Below are 19,007 nucleotides of genomic sequence, written 5' to 3' on the forward strand. Positions count from 1 at the left end.
TCTAGTTCTTCCTAGAATTATTACCTCACAGATAAATCACAGGAATTTTTTTTACAAGGAATGCAGCAGCTGATTTCTTCCAGCTAAGGAGTTGTTGTGACCTGCCAACACATAACACCATCTCAGTTTTCTAACCCTACAACCTTTTAGTTTTCAGACACACGCTTAACTCTGTAAGTGTCTGAGCTCACCCTGGCACTCTTTCCAATAAGGAGCTTTAAATGCAGAGTGACTCAGTGTTGATGGCCACTTTGATGCACTGCTTCCTTCTTTCCAGCCCAAGATTACAAGCATGAGTTGACCTAGCAAATTACAGAGATGGGTTCCCAGTCCTGTGGGCTTTATCTCAGCCTAAAACACTGCCCTCCCAACCCACACACCCATGCACACACCCTTCCTTCGGAGGACACTTGAAATGGGCATCTGACCTCCGGTGGCAATGCCAACTTGATTTGAAGAAAATCAGGAGAAGGACATTTTTGATGGAGGGAATTATTTTCATGACCCGAGGAAGTCTTGTAACACTCTAATGGGTTGTAATATTAAACCTGAGTGATTTGGAGATTTTTATTTGCCAAAATTGATTGTTTTACATATTTATTACGAGAGCATTATTCTTTGTGTCAGGCAAGGGCAGTAAAATGTATTTATGTTTAACGATTGAATCAGTCCACCTCAGAAATACAAAGGCAGGTGACAATGTCAAGTATGTGTTTACCAGATTCTTCCTGAAGAACTGATACATGAAAAGGAAAGGAAAGGGCTAAAAAGATACCTCCATGTTCTTACAGAAGAGTTGGGTTCAATGCCCAGCACTCACATGGTGCCTTAGAACCATCTGTAACTCCAGTTCCAGAGCATCTGATAACTTCTTCTGACCTCTACAGGCACCAGGCATGCACATGGTACACCAACATACATGCAAACAGAACACTCAGACACATAAAATAAGTTAACCTTTGAGTGGTTCTACTCATTTCTAGGTTAAACATGACATTTAAGAAGTATATTTTTGGTAAATCTTGATTATCATTGAATGCTCTAAATTGGCTATTAAAACGCTGTTTGCACTCTAATGAACTATTATACAAACCACACAAGGATAATTTGAGCCTGAAATACTTTGACCATTAGTGGTTTTATCAGGCCATTCACCATAGCAGTAGGGATTTTGGAATTAAAAATAAAAATAATGCAGAGGGCCTAGTCCAGCATACAGCATCTTAGACCTGCCTCTACTGAATGTACCAGGCTCTGCGGACTCCCCATGGGAGACCTTGCCTTGTTTGAGGAGGGAATGGGGGTGGATTTGGCGGGAGAGGGGGTAGGAGGGAGGAGTAGGGGATCTGTGATTAGTATGTAAAATGAATTTAAAAAATCCTTAATAAAAAGTTAAATAAAAATAATGACCCATTATTAAGTTGGGTTTTGGGGAGATGACTTTTTATAAGCAATAATTTAAAATCTTTCTGCAGTGCTCTATCAAAGGAGCTTCATTTTTTATGGCTGTGTCTGTAAGTTAAGAAAATTTCATCCCAAAGTAGTGTTTCAAGATGGTTCTTGGAAGTGCTTACAGGATCCATCATCACTAGGTGACCTGAAATGAAAATGTCATGCTGTTGAATTTTTTGAGCATTAATTGAGGAATGGTCTTGGGGAGGTAGGCATCTTCAACTTCTCTTGCATCCTAGATGTCAGAACAGCTGCTACTTCTGTGGTCTAATTGAGGACAGAGCATGGAATCTATCACTCTCATCTGTCACCAGTGAGCACCCTCCATGTGTTGGGGATGAATTAGAACTTATGCTAGCTCCCAGTTCAGTTTTATCTGGCTCCTGGTTAGGATCATTAGTACTGCTTCTCATGTCTTGCTTTTTCTTACACAAGTTGACTCTGCCCCATTTAGCATTTACTTTGTTAGATGAAAAGATGATAAATTATGTAAGAAAGGAAAACTTACACCTTATTTTTAATACATGGGTTCAGAAACACACGGTCTTCGGGTTAGTTTTTAGGTGACCGAAAGGCAAGTTAGTGATTTGCTTTGGGTTTTTTTTTTTCTTTCATTAAAAACAGAAATGAAAATGGGAGAAAAGAAGCCAAGATTTATTCCCTAACTTTGGTGAAAAGACCATGACTCATCGTATTAAAGGCATGCAGGGATCTTCATTCCAGAGAGGAACATATGTTAGTCCCAACTGTTTCGACATGGGTTGTGGTGGTGACAAGGCACTGGAGGAAATGTACAAACCACACTTCCATTCTTACGTTATGAAACGGAATCGCCCTGAAATAGACACTGGGGAGACAGGAGCAATGTGCCATTCCCTCAGTTACTACCGCCACTCACCTGCTGCCGGAGTTCTCCCCCAACTCCAAAAACTTTCTGACAGGAACAGTTCAGTTTTGCATAACTCCAAAATTTAAACAATCAAAGTTTTTTGAAACATAATTCTACACACACACACACACAATTTGATATATATATTAAATCCTCTTATATTAAGAACCTAGATGGGTCTCAAGCTTATAATTTCCCTAATTTTTTTTTTTTTTTTTTTTTGGTTTTTCGAGACAGGGTTTCTCTGTGAAGCTTAATGGTAGAACCATGGCTTGCTCGAACTCAGAAAGATCGCCTGTCTTGCCTCCGATGTGATTAAGGCGTGCCCACCGCCTTTTATTTATTAAACAACCTGAAACATAAGGAGAAATAGCTTTGTATTCAACTAGAAAGTTTCCTTTTTTCCTCCTTTATTTCTGATTTTATTTATTTTACCTCCAACTCACTATGTAGCTGAGGATGACCTTGAACTCCTGTTCTTCCTGCCTCCCCAAGTGCCAGGATTCCTGGTATGACCATCATACTTGACTTCAACAAATGGGTTTCTAAGTGCCTCTTTGCGTGCAGTTTGCAAGCATACAGTTAGGATAATGGAATGAGAAGTGTAGGTAACAGTTGAAAGATTACACAAATTATTGGATTCGCTTGCTTCTCTCCTTTGTTCCCAAGGTGCTCATTGTAAAGCACAGTCTTCCGTGAGTGAGAGAGCACTCATCAAGAAATGGGCCATCAACAGGAAGAGTAAAGCCCAGAATAAGCACAAGGAAAAATTGCTTCCCAAGGCTCTTGATGCCAGTGATTTTCCACTCCTATTAGGATTTTGATTTCTTTCCAGAAGGATCTCAGCAGTAGCCACCTGCCCAGGGAGAAAAAAATTTCATTGTCTTGTGCCAACTGCCCTCTCATGGCTGGCTGTAGCAGTTTGGAGCCCCTCAGTTTTCACGTTCTCAGCTTATTAAAGAACCCTGACTGCCCCCAGCGAGGAACAAGAGGGAGCAAATCAGCAGCAGGTGCCTATGTTGGTCTAGCAAGTACTAGCCTGGGCAGAGGTGGGGGCAGGTGGCTAGAGAGTCGTCAGCCTATCATTGTCAGATGGAGTTGTTTAGACTTTGTGGCTAAAGTTTAAAAGCCAACAGCAAAGGTGCAGATGTTCCTTCCCTGAGTCTGTACCGTTCTTTCATCAGGATCTAGTGCTAAAACCACTTTAATTGCCTTCACGGAGCACAATGTATTGTGGCATCCATCACACCTCAGACTTTTGTGTTTCTAATATCTTCACAGGTGAAATATCTTAAAGAGCTTTCATTCTTTTTAAGGTTAAGTGCAGTTTGCTATATTTTGTTCGTAGCCTCCTTCATCTAAAGCACAGACTGTCAGGGAATCATACTCTGCAGGATTGAGTAGATTGCAGATGCTATGTCTCAATGGTGTGGTTCTTACAAAAATCTCTAAGTGAATCTACTTCCTGATCAAGGCTGAGAACTATTGATTTCATAGTTACACCAGTAATTGGGCTGGAGTCAAGGCTCAATGGTTAAGAGTGTGTACTGTTTTTGCTGAGGACCTCAGTGAAGTTTGAAGCAAACATATGGCATATGCATTATAAAAAAAATCAGCTGGGTGGTGGTGGCACCCAGGTGGATTTCTGTGAGTTCAAGGCTGGCCTGGTCCACAGAGCTAGTTCAAGGACAGTCAGGGCTACACAAAGAAACCCTATCTCAAAAAACAAAACAAAACAAAAATCCAGTTAAACCAGTTATTTAAAAAAAAAACAGTCGTGATTTATTTGATACTTATCCATAGTGCTCAATAGATGAGCCTTCATATTTTAAGAGTTTACCTAATAAGATGAAGTGAATTGACATTCATTTTGAAATATAATGTATGTATTATGCAGAAATGATTGCATGTGATACTGACATAGATATCATGGTGTGGGGTTAAGGGGATGAAATAGAATCAAAGTTAATCAAGGTCCACAACTGAATTGTAACTTAACTCAGATTTCAATGGATCTTAAAAGCCGAGGACTAACTATATAATGTCCGAGTCTTTCTGTGATTATAGCCCTCCCTTTCTGGTGATGCCACTTTCTTCACATGACTAGGTAAAAGAGGATTATCAAACACAATGTAAATTGATGTAAAGAGTATCTGCTCATCAGGGCCATATCTCTGTGATTGTAATTATTGGACTATAACAAGGTGAATAAGCAGACTTATATTTCATTTTCCTCCTCTTTTTCTTGCAATAGCTCATTTTCAGGGAGCCCCACCCCCACTCCCATTCATTCTTTGGTTCCACAACTCACTTCTAAGTCATACTTATTAATTCAAATAAAAATGAAAACATTCTGTAAACTTATAACAAAATATCTGTAAATTGAATTTACTAAGACTTTTATAACTATCTAATTGTAAGACTGGTATTTTCTTAAAGCACAAATTTATTTCACTTTTTAAATGTTTGATTATTTATGCAGAATGTATATTGTTCATACAAGCTGCTGATTTCTTTTTTCTTTCATTTTTTAGATTATAATATATCATTTCTGTTTCCTTTTCTTCCTCCGAAACCTCCCAAATACCCCCCTTCTCTCTTTTAAATTCATGGCCTCTTTTTTCATTAATTGTTGTTATATGCATATATGTATATATGTGTATATTCCTAAATATAACCTGCTCAGACTCTATTTTTTTCTGTAGGGTTGAGGCCTTGCCTTTCCCATATCCACTTTGGCATGCCTCTTGTTATATCCTCATTCAGCTCAAGTTTGGATGGTCATGTTTGTATACTTTATGGATGTAGCTCCTGACAGAACCAGGAGATACAGTCTCATATCAAACTCCTTGATCCTCTGTCTCTTATTGTCTTTCTGCCCCTTCTTCCATAATGTCCTTTGGCTTAGATGCATGAGTTGTTTTGAAGATATGTCCATTAGGACTGAACCCCACAGCTCTGTATTTTGATAGGTTGTGGTTTACTGTAGTGATCTTCATCTGTTGCAAAGAGGAGTTTCCTTGATGGGGGGTGAGGATACACTTATCTGTGGGTATAAGAACAAATGTTTAGATTGCTGTTAAGAACATGCTTATTTAGTTAAAAGAAAGTTATAGGTTCTCCTCTAAGATCCATAATTTTACTAGTCCTATGTAGTTGGTTAAGTTTCTAGTTAGGGAAAACATGCACAATTTCCCTTTTGTATAGTGTGTTTTAAGTCCAATTAGAGAGCTGTGGGTTACTGCCAAGGTATTGCCACTACCATACCTTCAGGTTATTATGCCATGCTGGTCATTGTTGTAGTTCATATGTGTCATAGCTGGTAGGACTGTTGGTTGCTTACCTCCTTTGGAAACGTGCATGCTTCTGATACCATGAAAACTGGTCCTCAGGGAAGAGACATTGAGATGAGTTCCAGCTCAGGGGCCTCTGGTTTCTTCAGCAACAAGGACTTAACTTCCACCCCTAGAGGCCACCAAGGGCAGTAAAAATAGCCTGTAATATTTTGGGAGTCTCTTGAACAGCCCTGACTAACAACTCAAAAGAGGACTTTTCATGTCCAGTGTTGTGATTTCTGATAGATGGTCTTTGGATGGATGGATGGATGGATGGATGGATGGATGGATGGATGGATGGATGGATGGATGGATGAATACACAGATACATAGATAGATACATAAATAGGTAGGTAGGTAGGTAGATGGATGGATGGATGGATGGGTGGGTGGATAGATAGATAGATAGATAGATAGATAGATAGATAGATAGATAGATAGATAGATAGATAAATGAGAAATTTTCATTTAAACTGTATTTGTTTTGTTTTTTAGGTAGTTAACAGCATGGTCCCTTATGACTTTTTCAGACATCCTTCCTGTTATTTTACCCTCTGTATTTATCTTCATTCTCCCTCCCTAATTAGAACCCCCTCTTAGAGCCTCCTGTTGTTTCTCAGTTTGCCAATCAGATTGCTTATACCGAGTTTATTCCCCTTTCCCTTGATTCCCCACTCACCTATCTCAGCAATGGTCCCTGTCTTAGGTAGGGTTTGTGTTGCTGTGATGAAGCACCATGACCAAAGCAACTTGGGGAGGGAAAGGGTTTGTTTGGCTTGTATGTCCATACCACTGTTCATCAATGAAAAAAGTCAAGACAGAAACTCAAACAGGACAGGAACCTGGAGACAGGAACTGATGCAGAGGCCATGGAGGGGCCTCTATACCACAAATTTTGGAAGTCTCATGGACAACCTAACCAACAACTCAAAAGAGGGCTTCTCATGCCTGGTGTTGTGGTTTGCTTACTGGCTTGCTCAATCTGCTTTCTTATAGAACGCAGGACCACCAGTCCAGGATTGGCACCATCCATCATGGGCTGAGCTATCCCATCAATCACTAACTAAGAAAATGCCTTACAAACCTCACTAGAGCTTATGGAGACATTTTCTTGAGGTTCCTCCTCTCAGGTGACTTTAGCTTGTGTCCAGTTGACATAAAACTAGCCAGCGCAGACTCAGTTTTCTCTGTTTTCCACTGTTATTACAGATATGTACTCTCATCTAAAGACTAAGTAGGAGCTTCCAGTGAGAGAGAGAGACTATGTGATGCTTTTCTTTCTGAATCTGAGTTACCACATGAAATAGGATCTTTCTAGTTCCATCCATCCATACACCTGCAAGGTTGATGGTTTCATTTTTCTTTACAGCTGACTAGTATTCAGTTGTGTGTGTATACAGTATTTTCATAATCCAGTCATTGGTTGAAGGACATTTAGACTGTTTCCATTTCCTGGCTATTGTGAATAGAGCAGCAGTGAACATGGCTGAGTGCAGAGTAGGAGGTTGAATCCTTTGGGCAGATGCCAAGGAGTGGTATAGCTGGGTCATATGGTAGACTTATTTTTTGTTTTTTTGAGAATTCTCCACACTGACTTCTAGAATGGCTGCACAAGTTTAGAATCCCAACAACAGTGAACGAGAGTTGCCTTCCACAACTTCCCTCCAGCAGTTGTTGTCACTTATGTGTTGATTTTTACCATTCTGACTTTTGGTAAGATAAAATCTCAAAGTTGTTTTGACTTGCATTTTCCTAATTCCCAAGATGCTTTTATTTACAATTTTAGCCATTTTTTTCTGCATTTGAGAACTCTCTGTTCAGGCCCTGAGACCATTTTTTGAGTGAGTATTATTATTATTATTATTATTATTATTATTATTATTATTATGTTTTTTAAGTTCTTTATATACTCTGGATATTAATCCTCTGTCATATTTCTAGCTAGCAAAGATTCTTTCCCATTCTTGTAAGAGTCTGTGGGAGACCAGCTCTGACTTGCCCCCACCTATCAAAGGGTTCTTGTGTAGAGGAGAAAGGAAAGAGGAAATATTAGGTAGAAAGATAGACCTAGATGACACAGAGAAAGACAGAGACACAAGATAGCTTCAGGAGGGCCCTGGGTCAGTACCAAGCCATGCCCAGAGCTTTATTCAAAAAGGCTTTTTATAATATGCCAAGGGGAGAGACAAAAGACCTCCCTCTTGCAAGATCAAAGCACACTGTACAGCCAAGTGTAGACCCTTCCAAACATCTGGTAAACATGTCCATAGCCAAAATCATCCCTTTATGCAGCCCTGCTGGGTAAAGCAAGCTCAGATTCTCTGACCTTGAGTAAGGTCTCACTAGGAAGCCCCCATGGATCTCCTCACCTTCTATAGACTTCCTTTTCACCTGGTTGATTGTTGAGTTGATGTATTGATGTATGCTGTCAGTTAGTTCTGATGTTTCCCTGTCTGTTGGATAAAGTGGGTATTGAAATTGCCTACTGTTAATGGGTTGATATTAATCTGTGTCTTTAAATCCAGTGATACATTTTTCTAATGAAAAGGGTGCACCAAAGTTTGGTGTATCTATGTTTAAGATAGTAATGTTTTCTTGGTTAACTCGACACTTGGTTAGAATGAAGTGTCCCTCTATATCTCTTCTGATTAGTTTTTGTTTGAAGTGTTTTGTCAGCTATTAGGATAGCAACACCTACCTGATTCATGGTTCCATTTGATTGGAGTACTGTTGTCCATCCTTTTACTCTAAGGAGGTGCCTCTCTTTAAAGCCAAGATGTGTGTCTTGTAGACAATAAATCGATGGATTTTGTTCCTTGATCCCTTCAATGGGCTTGTATCTTTTGATAGAGAGTTGAGGCGATTGATATTAAGATGTATTGAATGTGTGTTACTTGTGGTCTTTGTGCTGTTGATTTCTGGTATTATTGTTTGTATTCTTAGTGGTACTTCGTGTTTTCATAATTATGGCCTCATACTTCTTCCACTGTCTTTCTACTATATAATTCCTCTATTCAGCCCAAAATATTGCTTCTTGTATTTTCTTTAGGTTTGATTTGTTGAATATAAAGATTTTTAGGCTATTTATATCTTAGTTTTCTTCTCTCCTCCAATTATGGCAGATAATTTTGGTGGTTTTATTGGTCTAGGGTGGTTGTCGTAGGTTTATAGTCTTTTAGGACTTGGAATACATTATCCCAGCCTCTTCAGATTTTCAGCTGAGAGATCAACTGTTATTCTGATGGGCTTTGCTTTATGTGGCTTCTGTTTTTTGTTTTGTTTCTCTTGCAGATATCAACATACTCTTTGTTCCTTATACTTAGTGTTTTAACTTTGATGTGCCATGGGGATTATCTTTTCTGGTCTTTTCTATTTGGTGTTCTGTGTGCTTCTTGTATCTACATTAACGTGTGTTTCCTTAATTTGGTTAGGTGTGTAGATATTATTGAAGAGCTGGTCTATGTCTTTGACTTGGGGTTCTTATCTGTCATCTCTGCCTATAATTCTAAGATTTTTTTTTTTTTTTTGGTCATGGTATCTTACATATCCTGTATGTTCCTTTCCTGTGTTTTATTAAGTTTTTTATATTCTTTGCTTATTTGGACCACATCCTCTATTTGATCTTCAAGTCCTAATAGTCTATCTTCTGCTTAGTTCACTCTACTTATAAGACTTCCTTTGAGTTTTCTAATTTAGTTATTGAGTTTTCAGTTCCATCTTCATTTCATGTTGAGTCCTCTTCAATGTTTCTATCTCCTTATTGGATTCTGTCCTCAGGTCCTGGATTGTCCTCATCATTCTCATCACCCTTATGTTTGTGTTTTCTTGGGCATCATTCAGGCATTTAGTTTATTCTCCTTAATTTCATTGATTTGTTTCTTTGTACTATCTTTAAACTTCTTGGGTTATTTGAGAAAGTTTATGATTGTTCTTTTAAATTCTGTGTCCTGGGGTTCATCTAGGCAATTGTCATGACAACCTAGTAGGTTTGAAAGAGAAGATACTGGCTTGATCTTTCATATTTTGTAGTTTTACACAGAGATCTAGGCATGTGGAGTTATATTTTAGTTTTAAGGATGATATTAATATGTTGTTGGGACACAGAGAGGACTTGTGAATAAATTGGGACCTAGAGATTGGAAATGCCAAGTGTTGAATCCCATCAGATAGACAGAGGGGACTGGGCTAGTGTACATGATGTACATTCTCATCCAAGCCTAGGTATAGGTGTAAAGATGAATCTGACTGGGTGGAAAGGTTGGATGTGGCATGGGTAGGGTCTGTGGTTTGGGGTAAAGGTAGAGAGGGTCCTGGAAGAAGTCTAGAGAATGCTTCTGGTAAAGGCATGGGAGGCAAGATGAGGCCAGGGCACTGGATCTGAGACCATGGCTTGATCTGGTAGATTGGCGAGAAGGCCTGGATGAGGAGGGCCAGGGAGACCCACAGTGCTAGACTCTGGAGAATGGTGTGAGATCTGACTTGATGGAAAGTTTAGATGCTGCACAGATGGGACCTATGAATGATGGTAGAAAAAAAAAAAAAGCAAAACCAGTCACTGAAACTCCAAATATCCTGAGATAACCTCTTCTCACACATGGACTTCTTTCCAGTTTATTTTTATTTATTTATTTTTCTTTCCTAATGTGGTCCATTTAGAAATAAAAGTGAAGTCATTATGTAACTTGCCTTTTAAACATTGTGTTCTATCTTTAAATGTTTTTTTCAAATAAATTTTAGCTGTGAATGTGGCCCAACATAAAACTATAAGCTTTCTTAAAACTCTGTGAGGTGTGTGTGTGTGTGTGTGTGTGTGTGTGTGTGTGTGTGTGTGTGTGTGTGTGTGTTTAACTCAATGGCGGGCAGTAAGTTACATAACCATTATTCTTCAGTATTGTCTATTTAAGATGATGACTGGCACATTTTGAACTCACCCAGTTGTCATTTTAATGTGGGATTTTTAAGCCTGTTGGTAATGAGGAAAAGTATACTACCTTGTGCAAATTTGAGACTGGCTTCAACTGTCTGTCCTAGGAGCCCTCTACCATTTGGCGACAACAAGGAAATGTTACTAGAAGCTAGTTGAGGTTCAAGTGTACAGGAAGATCCACCAGTGTTGTGTCAGCCTACTGTGTATGTGCCTCTTGCATGGATTCCTTAATGTGCCTTGCCCTTTTCTCCTTATTACTTGTGTATTGAGATTGGCGTAGGCATCGTATTGCTCTGTTGCCTCTCCAGACTGAGGTCATGTCAGGAGTTATGGCCTCCCTTCACGACCACTGCCATGACGCCTTACCTTACAAGGAGGTTGGCTGGGTCTCAGGCCCATGAGACAGCTGCAGCATGGAACCTTGCATGTGGTCCTGATCTGTTTCAGCGAAGATGTCACTCCCACTGTTCACAACTCAGGTGGAAGGCACCTTGACCATAGAAAGAGAAGCCTAGAATTCTTGAGGTACCACACAGTGTCACCTACACTGTTTTGTCCAAGATAAGCCAAATGGTCTACAATTTGAAAGGCAACATCATCGCTTTTCCAAATGAAGGCATCTCCTGGCTTTCTGCACATCTTGTCCTGTGTGGTCCAGGCTCGCATCACTGCTGTCTTTTGTGACCTTGTCACTCTGATGCCAGAGTCTCCATCCATGGCAGTCTGCTGCTCTCACTCAGTCTCCTTGTGTAGCCACCCTCTTGCCTGAAAGCCTGCTGGTCTCATCTCAGAAAAGATTCTGAACTGTTAGTTTTTTTTTTTTCAATCTTCATTTCTAGTCCATGGACTTATGTTAATTTGTTTAATATGCTTATATAATTATAGGTATATAACAGATTTCCTGTTTTTAAAGAAAATTTATGTCTGAAAATTCAGGAAGTTGGTTTTTAGCTATTTATTCCTTGTGGTAAAATCTTGTTTTATTCATTATTATGCTTTAGTGTTAAAAATAGGTAAACTGGGATTTTACACCTTAAAGGAACATTACTTACGATCGTTAACCACATACTTCTCTCTGTGGTGTGTTGCTTATGGAAGATACTGAAAGTATCATTTGTTTTAGCTTGGGAAAATAAATGCATTTGATATAAAACAATCTCTAATGTGACTGGGATTAAAAAGTATGAATTAATTCTTGGGGTACTCCTCTTTTTTTGCTTTTAGGGTGCAGGTTGCACAGCCCTGGTGGTAGCCGTAGTGGCAAGAAAGCTAGAACTTACCAAAGCAGAAAAGCATGTGCACAATTTCATGATGGATACTCAGCTGACCAAAAGAGTAAGTAGACACCCTCCCATCCTGCAAGAGGACATCACTGTCTTATTTGCACGACAGGAAATGTGTTTTTCACTAAAACTTCAGAAGCAGAGATGCCATAGATTGAAGATAGCAACACTCCTGGAACTGGTTCCATGCCTTCCGTTTTGCAGCTGGACTACCTAACCAGCTCAATTAGGAATTGTTGTATAATCTTTGTATTTACATAAACGTAGACCCAAAAATCTAGACAAGTAAGTATATTCAGCATTATAGCACAGTAACCAGTATTAGGTTGGGTAGAAAAGAACACACTGTCTGTGGGAGATAGGAATTTTATGGTAAGATGGTTGGAGGAAATAGTGCTGAGCTTCTGTGTGTCTGTGTTCTAAACATGGGTGTTACAAACATAAAATGTCCTTTCTATGACTCACATATGTATTAAAAATGACATAGCAGCCAGATGGAAGATCACCTACCAATTATTAGAAGTAAACAAGGCAATAATCAGTGTTGAAAGAACACCCACCTTGGCTATGTCCAGGTGTGAACTTCCTTCATCCTCAGCAAGCTCATGAGGGAAGCCTTGTTACGGCTAGTTGATACAGTTAGGAAACCATGACACAGAGAGCTTCGACAGCCTGCTCACCGTCATAGCATCAAGGTTGAAAGCTAGAAAAGAAGAAAAATATTTTTATTAGACTATGCTTTTAGCTTTTTCAATAGTCACTTGAAACATCAAAATACCAAAGTCAAAAATACCTAAAAAGGATCTTGTACCATTGTGTAGCAGTCTTCCCTTCCCAAAGTAGAATTCCATCAAGCTGTTGTTGAGATAATGAAATGCATTGTCATTTGGTGAATCTGCCCACAAAAGAATCAATAGAATTTTTCAGACAAGGTTCCAACATTCAGTATTTACCTTAGTCTTGATTTAGTTCTAAGTACAAAAGTGATCTTTTTAGCTAAGCATACTTGCAGTCTCAAATTGTCTCAAAGGGAAAAGATCAGCCTGGGGCAGCCAGGCCACCTTAGTGGGACCCTGTGTCTAAAGATAATAGGCAACCTTGATTAGTATCTCCAATATAGCAGTCACTTTATTACAAATTCATATTTATATAGACTTAATTATAAAGGGGGAACATGAATTTCTGTAGCCTTGCTCATACTTCAGACCCTAGAGCTAACAGTACTTCAGGAGTCTACTAGGGGATCAAAGCCCCTCAATTGCATATGCTATTTTTAGCCTGACTTTGCTACTTCCAAATTCCCTTTGAGTTATATTTTTATGTATTATTATAGAGGGTACTGCCTGTGCTATGGTGTGTCTGTGGAGGTATGTGGAAGTCAGAGAACAACACTGTAGAGTCAGTTCTCTTCTCTCAACTTTATATAGGCTCCTGAGTTCAAACTCAGTTTGCCAGGCTTGCACAGGAAGTGCCTTTATCCACTGAGCCATCTCCTCACCCCTCTGCCCCAATGGCTTTTATTTCTCCCAAGTTTCCTCTTTTTTTTTTTTTCAATTCCCATTTCCATTCTCAAAACTTGAGTGAAGATTGGAGAAAAGATTGAGGAGCTAGATGGGTACCTCGGGCTATATTTCTTTTCAGAGATCTAGAAATGGAAATGCATTTCCATGTATTGTTAGTAGGATGCAATCCAGGAGTTGTAGCATGCTCCTCTGTGTATCTCCTAGGGTTGGCAAATACAGTTCTGTTTTGGCAGAGCTTGTATTAGGGTCACAAGCTTTACCATATTAAAGGAGGATTTCCATAAAGTTGTTTGTAACCCATGCTATTTTATCCTAAGTATTATGCTTTGCTCAGGAATTAAATAAGCACTACAGTGGAGATGATGTTGCAGAGGGAGTCTTGTTGGCTTCTCAGACACTTCCTTACTAAAAGGCTGTCCAAGTTTCAAAAGTCACATTCAACAAGATACCCATTGGCTTTAATAATGTTATCTCACTACTATTTCTTAGAAGTGGAACTACTTTGCAATGGATGCTTACCTCAATCAGATACGTGGCACAACAGTATGTGAACACAGCCCTCCAATATTCATCTATTCAAGATGTTATGCAAAGTCATCAGCTTAATGACTATCATTTTCTTGGAACATTCTTAAGTTGGTTGTTTATGGAATTTCTAAGTGGAATCCATCTAAAATTTTAAGTAAGAATTTCAAACTCCTCAACGATGTCTGAGGGAAACTAAGAGTGAATAAGGACAAACTCATCTTAGTCCAAACTCAAGAGCACTATAAGTGTTGAGAGAGAAATACAAGTATTCCCTCACACACTCCAGAAGAGAGAATTTTTCCCCGAGTGGTTAGCAGGGGATATGGTCATAAACATTCTGAAATCTGAACATGACTCTAAAGAAAAATCAATTTGAGTGTTGAAAGAATATTCTCGCAGGAATACATGTAGATTTTTTAAGATTTCCAGTATGTGTCTTATTGAGACAAACAACAGTGATGAGGAAGTATTCACCGTGTGCCAATATCAAGGGGAATGATTTTACTAAAAAATCATTTCTCTGTATGACTATATTAACCAAATAAAACACACTATTCATTGTGTCCCAGTTTCAAGAGTGTTCATTCTAGGAAAATTTACTTGCTCTTTTAGAATTAAAAATTATCCTAGAGGTATATGTGCCCAGATTAAAGATGTTCTGTGACAGAAAGTCAGGTGCAAACTGGGGTAATGGCTCAGTGGCCGAGAGCCCTTGCTGTGGAAGCATGAAGACCTGAGTTGGGATCCCCAGTGACCAAATAAAAAGTCTAGTTTGTCTGTGAGTGCCTGAAACCCCAACATTGGTAGCAGGTAAGGTGGACCCCCAGAGTGAGCCTTCTAGCCAGCCATGTGAGCTTCCGGTAGGGTCTTCAGGTTAAAAGGTGCAGAGTGAGACAGAAAAATAACAGATGTCCTGCTCTGGCTTCTATATATGTGTCCACATGTGCATGTACCATACACACACAAGACAGGCCCAGCTATTTAATAGATTTGTAGTCTATAGTCCATCTTACAGGGTCAAACTATTTGCCATTCTGCATCTTAGATTACTATTACTACTGATTCAGGACTAAACCAAGAGGAAATCTAAAGAGTTTGTTCCCCAGAATGCCTTGGTATTGTAAAGAAACTTGTAAAACAAGCAATTATGAGAATTCTACCAGAATTTTATTTTTTCCTTCTCTCTCTCCATCTTTTTTTTTTTTTTTTTTTTTTTTTTTGAGACAGCCCTAGCTGTCCTGGAGATGAGGATGGCCTCAAACTCACAGAGATCCACCTGCCTCTGCCTCCTAGGTTCTAGGATTTAAAGGCATGAGCTACCACACCTGGCTCAGAATTTTTTTTTTAACTTTTTATTGATTCTTCCTGGATTTCACATCATGCATCCCAATCTCATTTATCTCCCCATCCCTTCACTCTTGCAACCTCCCCCTCAAAGCAAAATTTAAAAGTAAAAACAAACAAACAAAAAACAAACCTAAAACATCTTGACATGGAAGCTGTAGTGTGGCCCAGTGAGTCACACAGTTTACCGTTTAGTCCATACATCTTTACATGTAACTGTTCATTGCAATGAGTCTTTGTCCTGGTTCAAGGTCACTGACTTCTGCTACACCCTCCATACCGGGTCCTCACTGGAGCGCCTCTTGAATATCCTATTGTTGCCTTGTGTCAATAGAGAGCCTGTAGCTTGGGATCTGCAGGCCCAACCCCTTCACATGCTATAGCAGTTCACAGATGAGGTCGGTGTTGAGATGAGCTACCTTATAGTCCTCATTCTGGGCCTGTGTGGTAGCTAGGTTGGTCAGCCTGCCAGCTTTTCCTCGTTTTCACCACCCAGGCAAGCTCTCCAGCACTACCCCAGCTAGCTTACCCAATGTAGCAGACAGCAGTGAGTGGGGCAGTTCTCCTGCTCTTGTGAGAGCAGGTCCAGCTCACCAGAGCTCACACCACCAGGGCCAGCTCTACTGTTTTATCCAGGTGAGGTGCAGGGCCAACTCTCTTGATTGCTGCATTTGGTGAGGGGTAGGACCAGCTCTACCATTCTCATGGCCCTAAGGTCTGCTCTCCCACCTGCTGCAGGTGACAAGGGTCAGGGGGCGCAGGGCATATTTCCCTTACCCTTGCCGTCCCACGGCATATAAGGGAAGGGCCAGGGGCAGCTCTCCTGCTCTCACGTACACAGGCTCAGCTCACCTGCACCCACACACACACACACTCCAACAGGGTCAGCTGTAGCGTGCTGCCTGCTCAGAATTTTTAATTTTTAACACTTGCTATGTGAATGTACAACGGAGAATAATAATACACGTTAACATGAACTGAGGGTGTTTCCAAACCTGTAGTAAGATCTATCATAACACATTCACACAGTTGCCTCACCTCGTCTTCTACATCTCCATTAACAGAGTCTACAGACAGTTACAAAACACAGCTTTTCCATGGGCTACCCAGCTCATTGGATTAAAACATGAAAGGAGTCATACCATCCCCCTAAATCATGGATTTCTGTTGTGAAAACTGGGAGTGAGGACTGAAGTCAGGCAACCCACCCTCACCTCAGCAGAAGACTCACTGGTTGCATTTCACATGAACTTCCTTCAGGAGGGGAGTGAATGAAAGTAAAGTGTGGTCATGTGTGCATGTAGATGATATAAGGAAACCCACTGCTTTATGAACTTTTTACAAAAGCTTCTAGGAAGACCCCCTCAGTTGGTAAATAATAAGCTTACTTATTATTGTAAGCATGAGGACCTTAGATTGTTTCCCCCAGGCCTGTGCAAAAATCTGGGCACACATTGTGTGCCTGTAATTCTTGGGCTGAGGAGGCAGAGGCAGGAGAATCATAGGCGCCTGCAGGCTACTCACAAGTTCCAGGTTCAGTGAGAGACCCTGTCTCATATCACAAGATGGAGAAGAGACTGAGGAAGACTCCCAGTGTTGGCATCTGCCTGCCACAGTCATATGTACATCACATAGACAAAGACAAGAAGAAAAATGAAATCAAAGTTGAAAATGAAGACTCAAAGTTACCGAAATCAAGGAAAAGTATAAGTAATAATCCCTTGTTAGTAATGACAAACTGTTAAAAGCTTCTTTATATCAGATCAGTTTATACAAGGTTTCATTTACGCATTCATCTGCTGTAAGCATTTTACTGATTTTCAAAGCCCCGGCACCAGTTATTTTTGATGCCTAGTACTGTAGAAAAATAATAAATTCAGTACCATACTTAATATTTTATCTTACTAGTTATATTTTATTTCTAATTATCTTTGAGCAGCAATGTGATACCAGGTAGCCTTGACACCTTGGGGAGTCAAACAAAGGCATCTGGACTGGTGTTATCGCCACTGTCATCTCTCCTATAGCCTTGGTTTGAGCAATTACCAAATACTTGATTATTAGCGTGCCTTTCAAAAGAATTTCCAGTGAAGGATTTCAATTAAATACGGAAATGAGTCGGACAGAGAAAACGTTTCTATTTTCCTTTAGTTCAGCATATGCTGGCACGAGGCACAGGGCAGTCAGTAGGGAGGAGACATGTGTCCTGGAGATCATTCTCCTCCCTTCCCTTATTTTGCTATTTTCTACAGTTTCAGTCCTAGGGATCTAGCATGGAACCTCTTAGATGCTAGACAAACATTGTTCCATCAAACTATGTTCCCGGGCCTCTTAGTTAGCTCTAGAACTGCTGGATTTCCTCTTGGAAATAGTTTAGAGTTGTTCTCTAGATCTCGATAGTCTTCTTAATTACAAGGATCTTTCCTCTGTGTGTGTGTGTGTGTGTGTGTGTGTGTGTGTGTGTGTGTGTGTGTGTGTGTTGATGAGTACACATGTCTATGTACAAATTGTGTATCCCATGATGCCCACTTAACACCATGGACATGTTTAACACGAGCTTTGCCCAAGTCAGCTTGCTGCTTACCTAGATGACATGGAATATGCACGCTGGCTGTTCTCTGGGTTCTAGGATGTTTGTGCATCAGTTTGGTCCAGTTCCCCCAGGTTCTTTCTAATCTGTCTGCTTACTGTCCCGTTTCTCTCAGCCCTAACAAGGACAAGAAGACCCACACGTGGAAACATCTCACTCAGTCACTGGCAGAATTTGGATTTTTGTTCTGTGGTTTAATTCTGGCACGTATTGTTTTGTAGCTTTCATGCTGAAAAGTAACAGTTAAAGCGGTAATATGTTTTAAAGACTTCACTAGGGAATGAGAGAGAAGGCATTTTAAAATCAATTCACATGTTTCGAATTTTTTTTTAAAGGGAATGTCTGGGTTTCATTTCATTTAAGCCTGTCAGCTGCAATGACTGCTTAGGGAACACAGATCCTGAGCCTAAGGCTTCCAGGGCATCACCGACCTGCTCTACCCTGAATTTCGAGATTCCCTGCCCCACTACAATCCCAAAAGGAAGTAATGATTTAAAATGCATCCACGAAACAAGAAGCCCCCCTTTTCAAAAGTCTGTAGAATTTAAAAGAAATTTGAGGTTTTCACTTTGTGGGCAGAACTCTATACAAATCAGTTGCTCTGTTTAATGCTAGGATCATGGCCCAGCTGGAGACATGTCCCCCGAATTAACCTTTCATAATTAGTCTGACCACCACTTCCTCTATTGTCACCTGTACAGGTAAAGCCAGAAGGTCATATACCAGGGCTGCTCATCAGTTGTCCAGATTTCCACAGCCACTTAGAGGGTTGGGAGCGCCTGTTCTCATAAGAATGATCCCCAGCACAGACTGCTGGAGGACTGCTAGCCAGTCTCTTCCCACACCATGCTCTGAGCAAGCAGACTGCTCAAACCTCCATCTTTCACACTGCACCAGTTTCTTTGCCTTTGAAAAGACCCGAGATTTGGCTTCCAGTGTTTTTAGCTTCCCTGGAGAGAGGCGAGGTGGGTGGGTATCGCTTGGACTCATTGCCATACTCTCCATCTCTTCCTGTTGTTTTCAAAACTACTGGTTTGAGGAAGCATCCTAGGAAAGTGTAACAGCTGTTCAGAGGAAGTACGTAACAGCAGGGTCACCCACAAAACCACTTCTTCTGCAAGAAACCAGTCATTTTC

General features: G+C 40.2%; 1 protein-coding gene across 2 annotated transcripts in view; it reads left to right on the forward strand.

Annotated features, from left to right (window-relative positions):
- The window catches only part of Kcnn2 (potassium calcium-activated channel subfamily N member 2), a 132,272-nt gene that overhangs the window by 102,921 nt on the left and 10,344 nt on the right, over nt 1–19,007 (forward strand). For both annotated transcript variants that reach the window (XM_028894137.2, XM_037197134.1), the window contains exon 5: nt 11,828–11,938. In XM_028894137.2, coding sequence (XP_028749970.2) covers nt 11,828–11,938 — 111 coding nt within the window. The remainder of the gene's footprint in view (nt 1–11,827; nt 11,939–19,007) is intronic.

Source organism: Peromyscus leucopus, chromosome 19 (genome assembly GCF_004664715.2).
Source record: "Peromyscus leucopus breed LL Stock chromosome 19, UCI_PerLeu_2.1, whole genome shotgun sequence".
In the NCBI taxonomy this organism is placed as follows: domain Eukaryota; kingdom Metazoa; phylum Chordata; class Mammalia; order Rodentia; family Cricetidae; genus Peromyscus; species Peromyscus leucopus.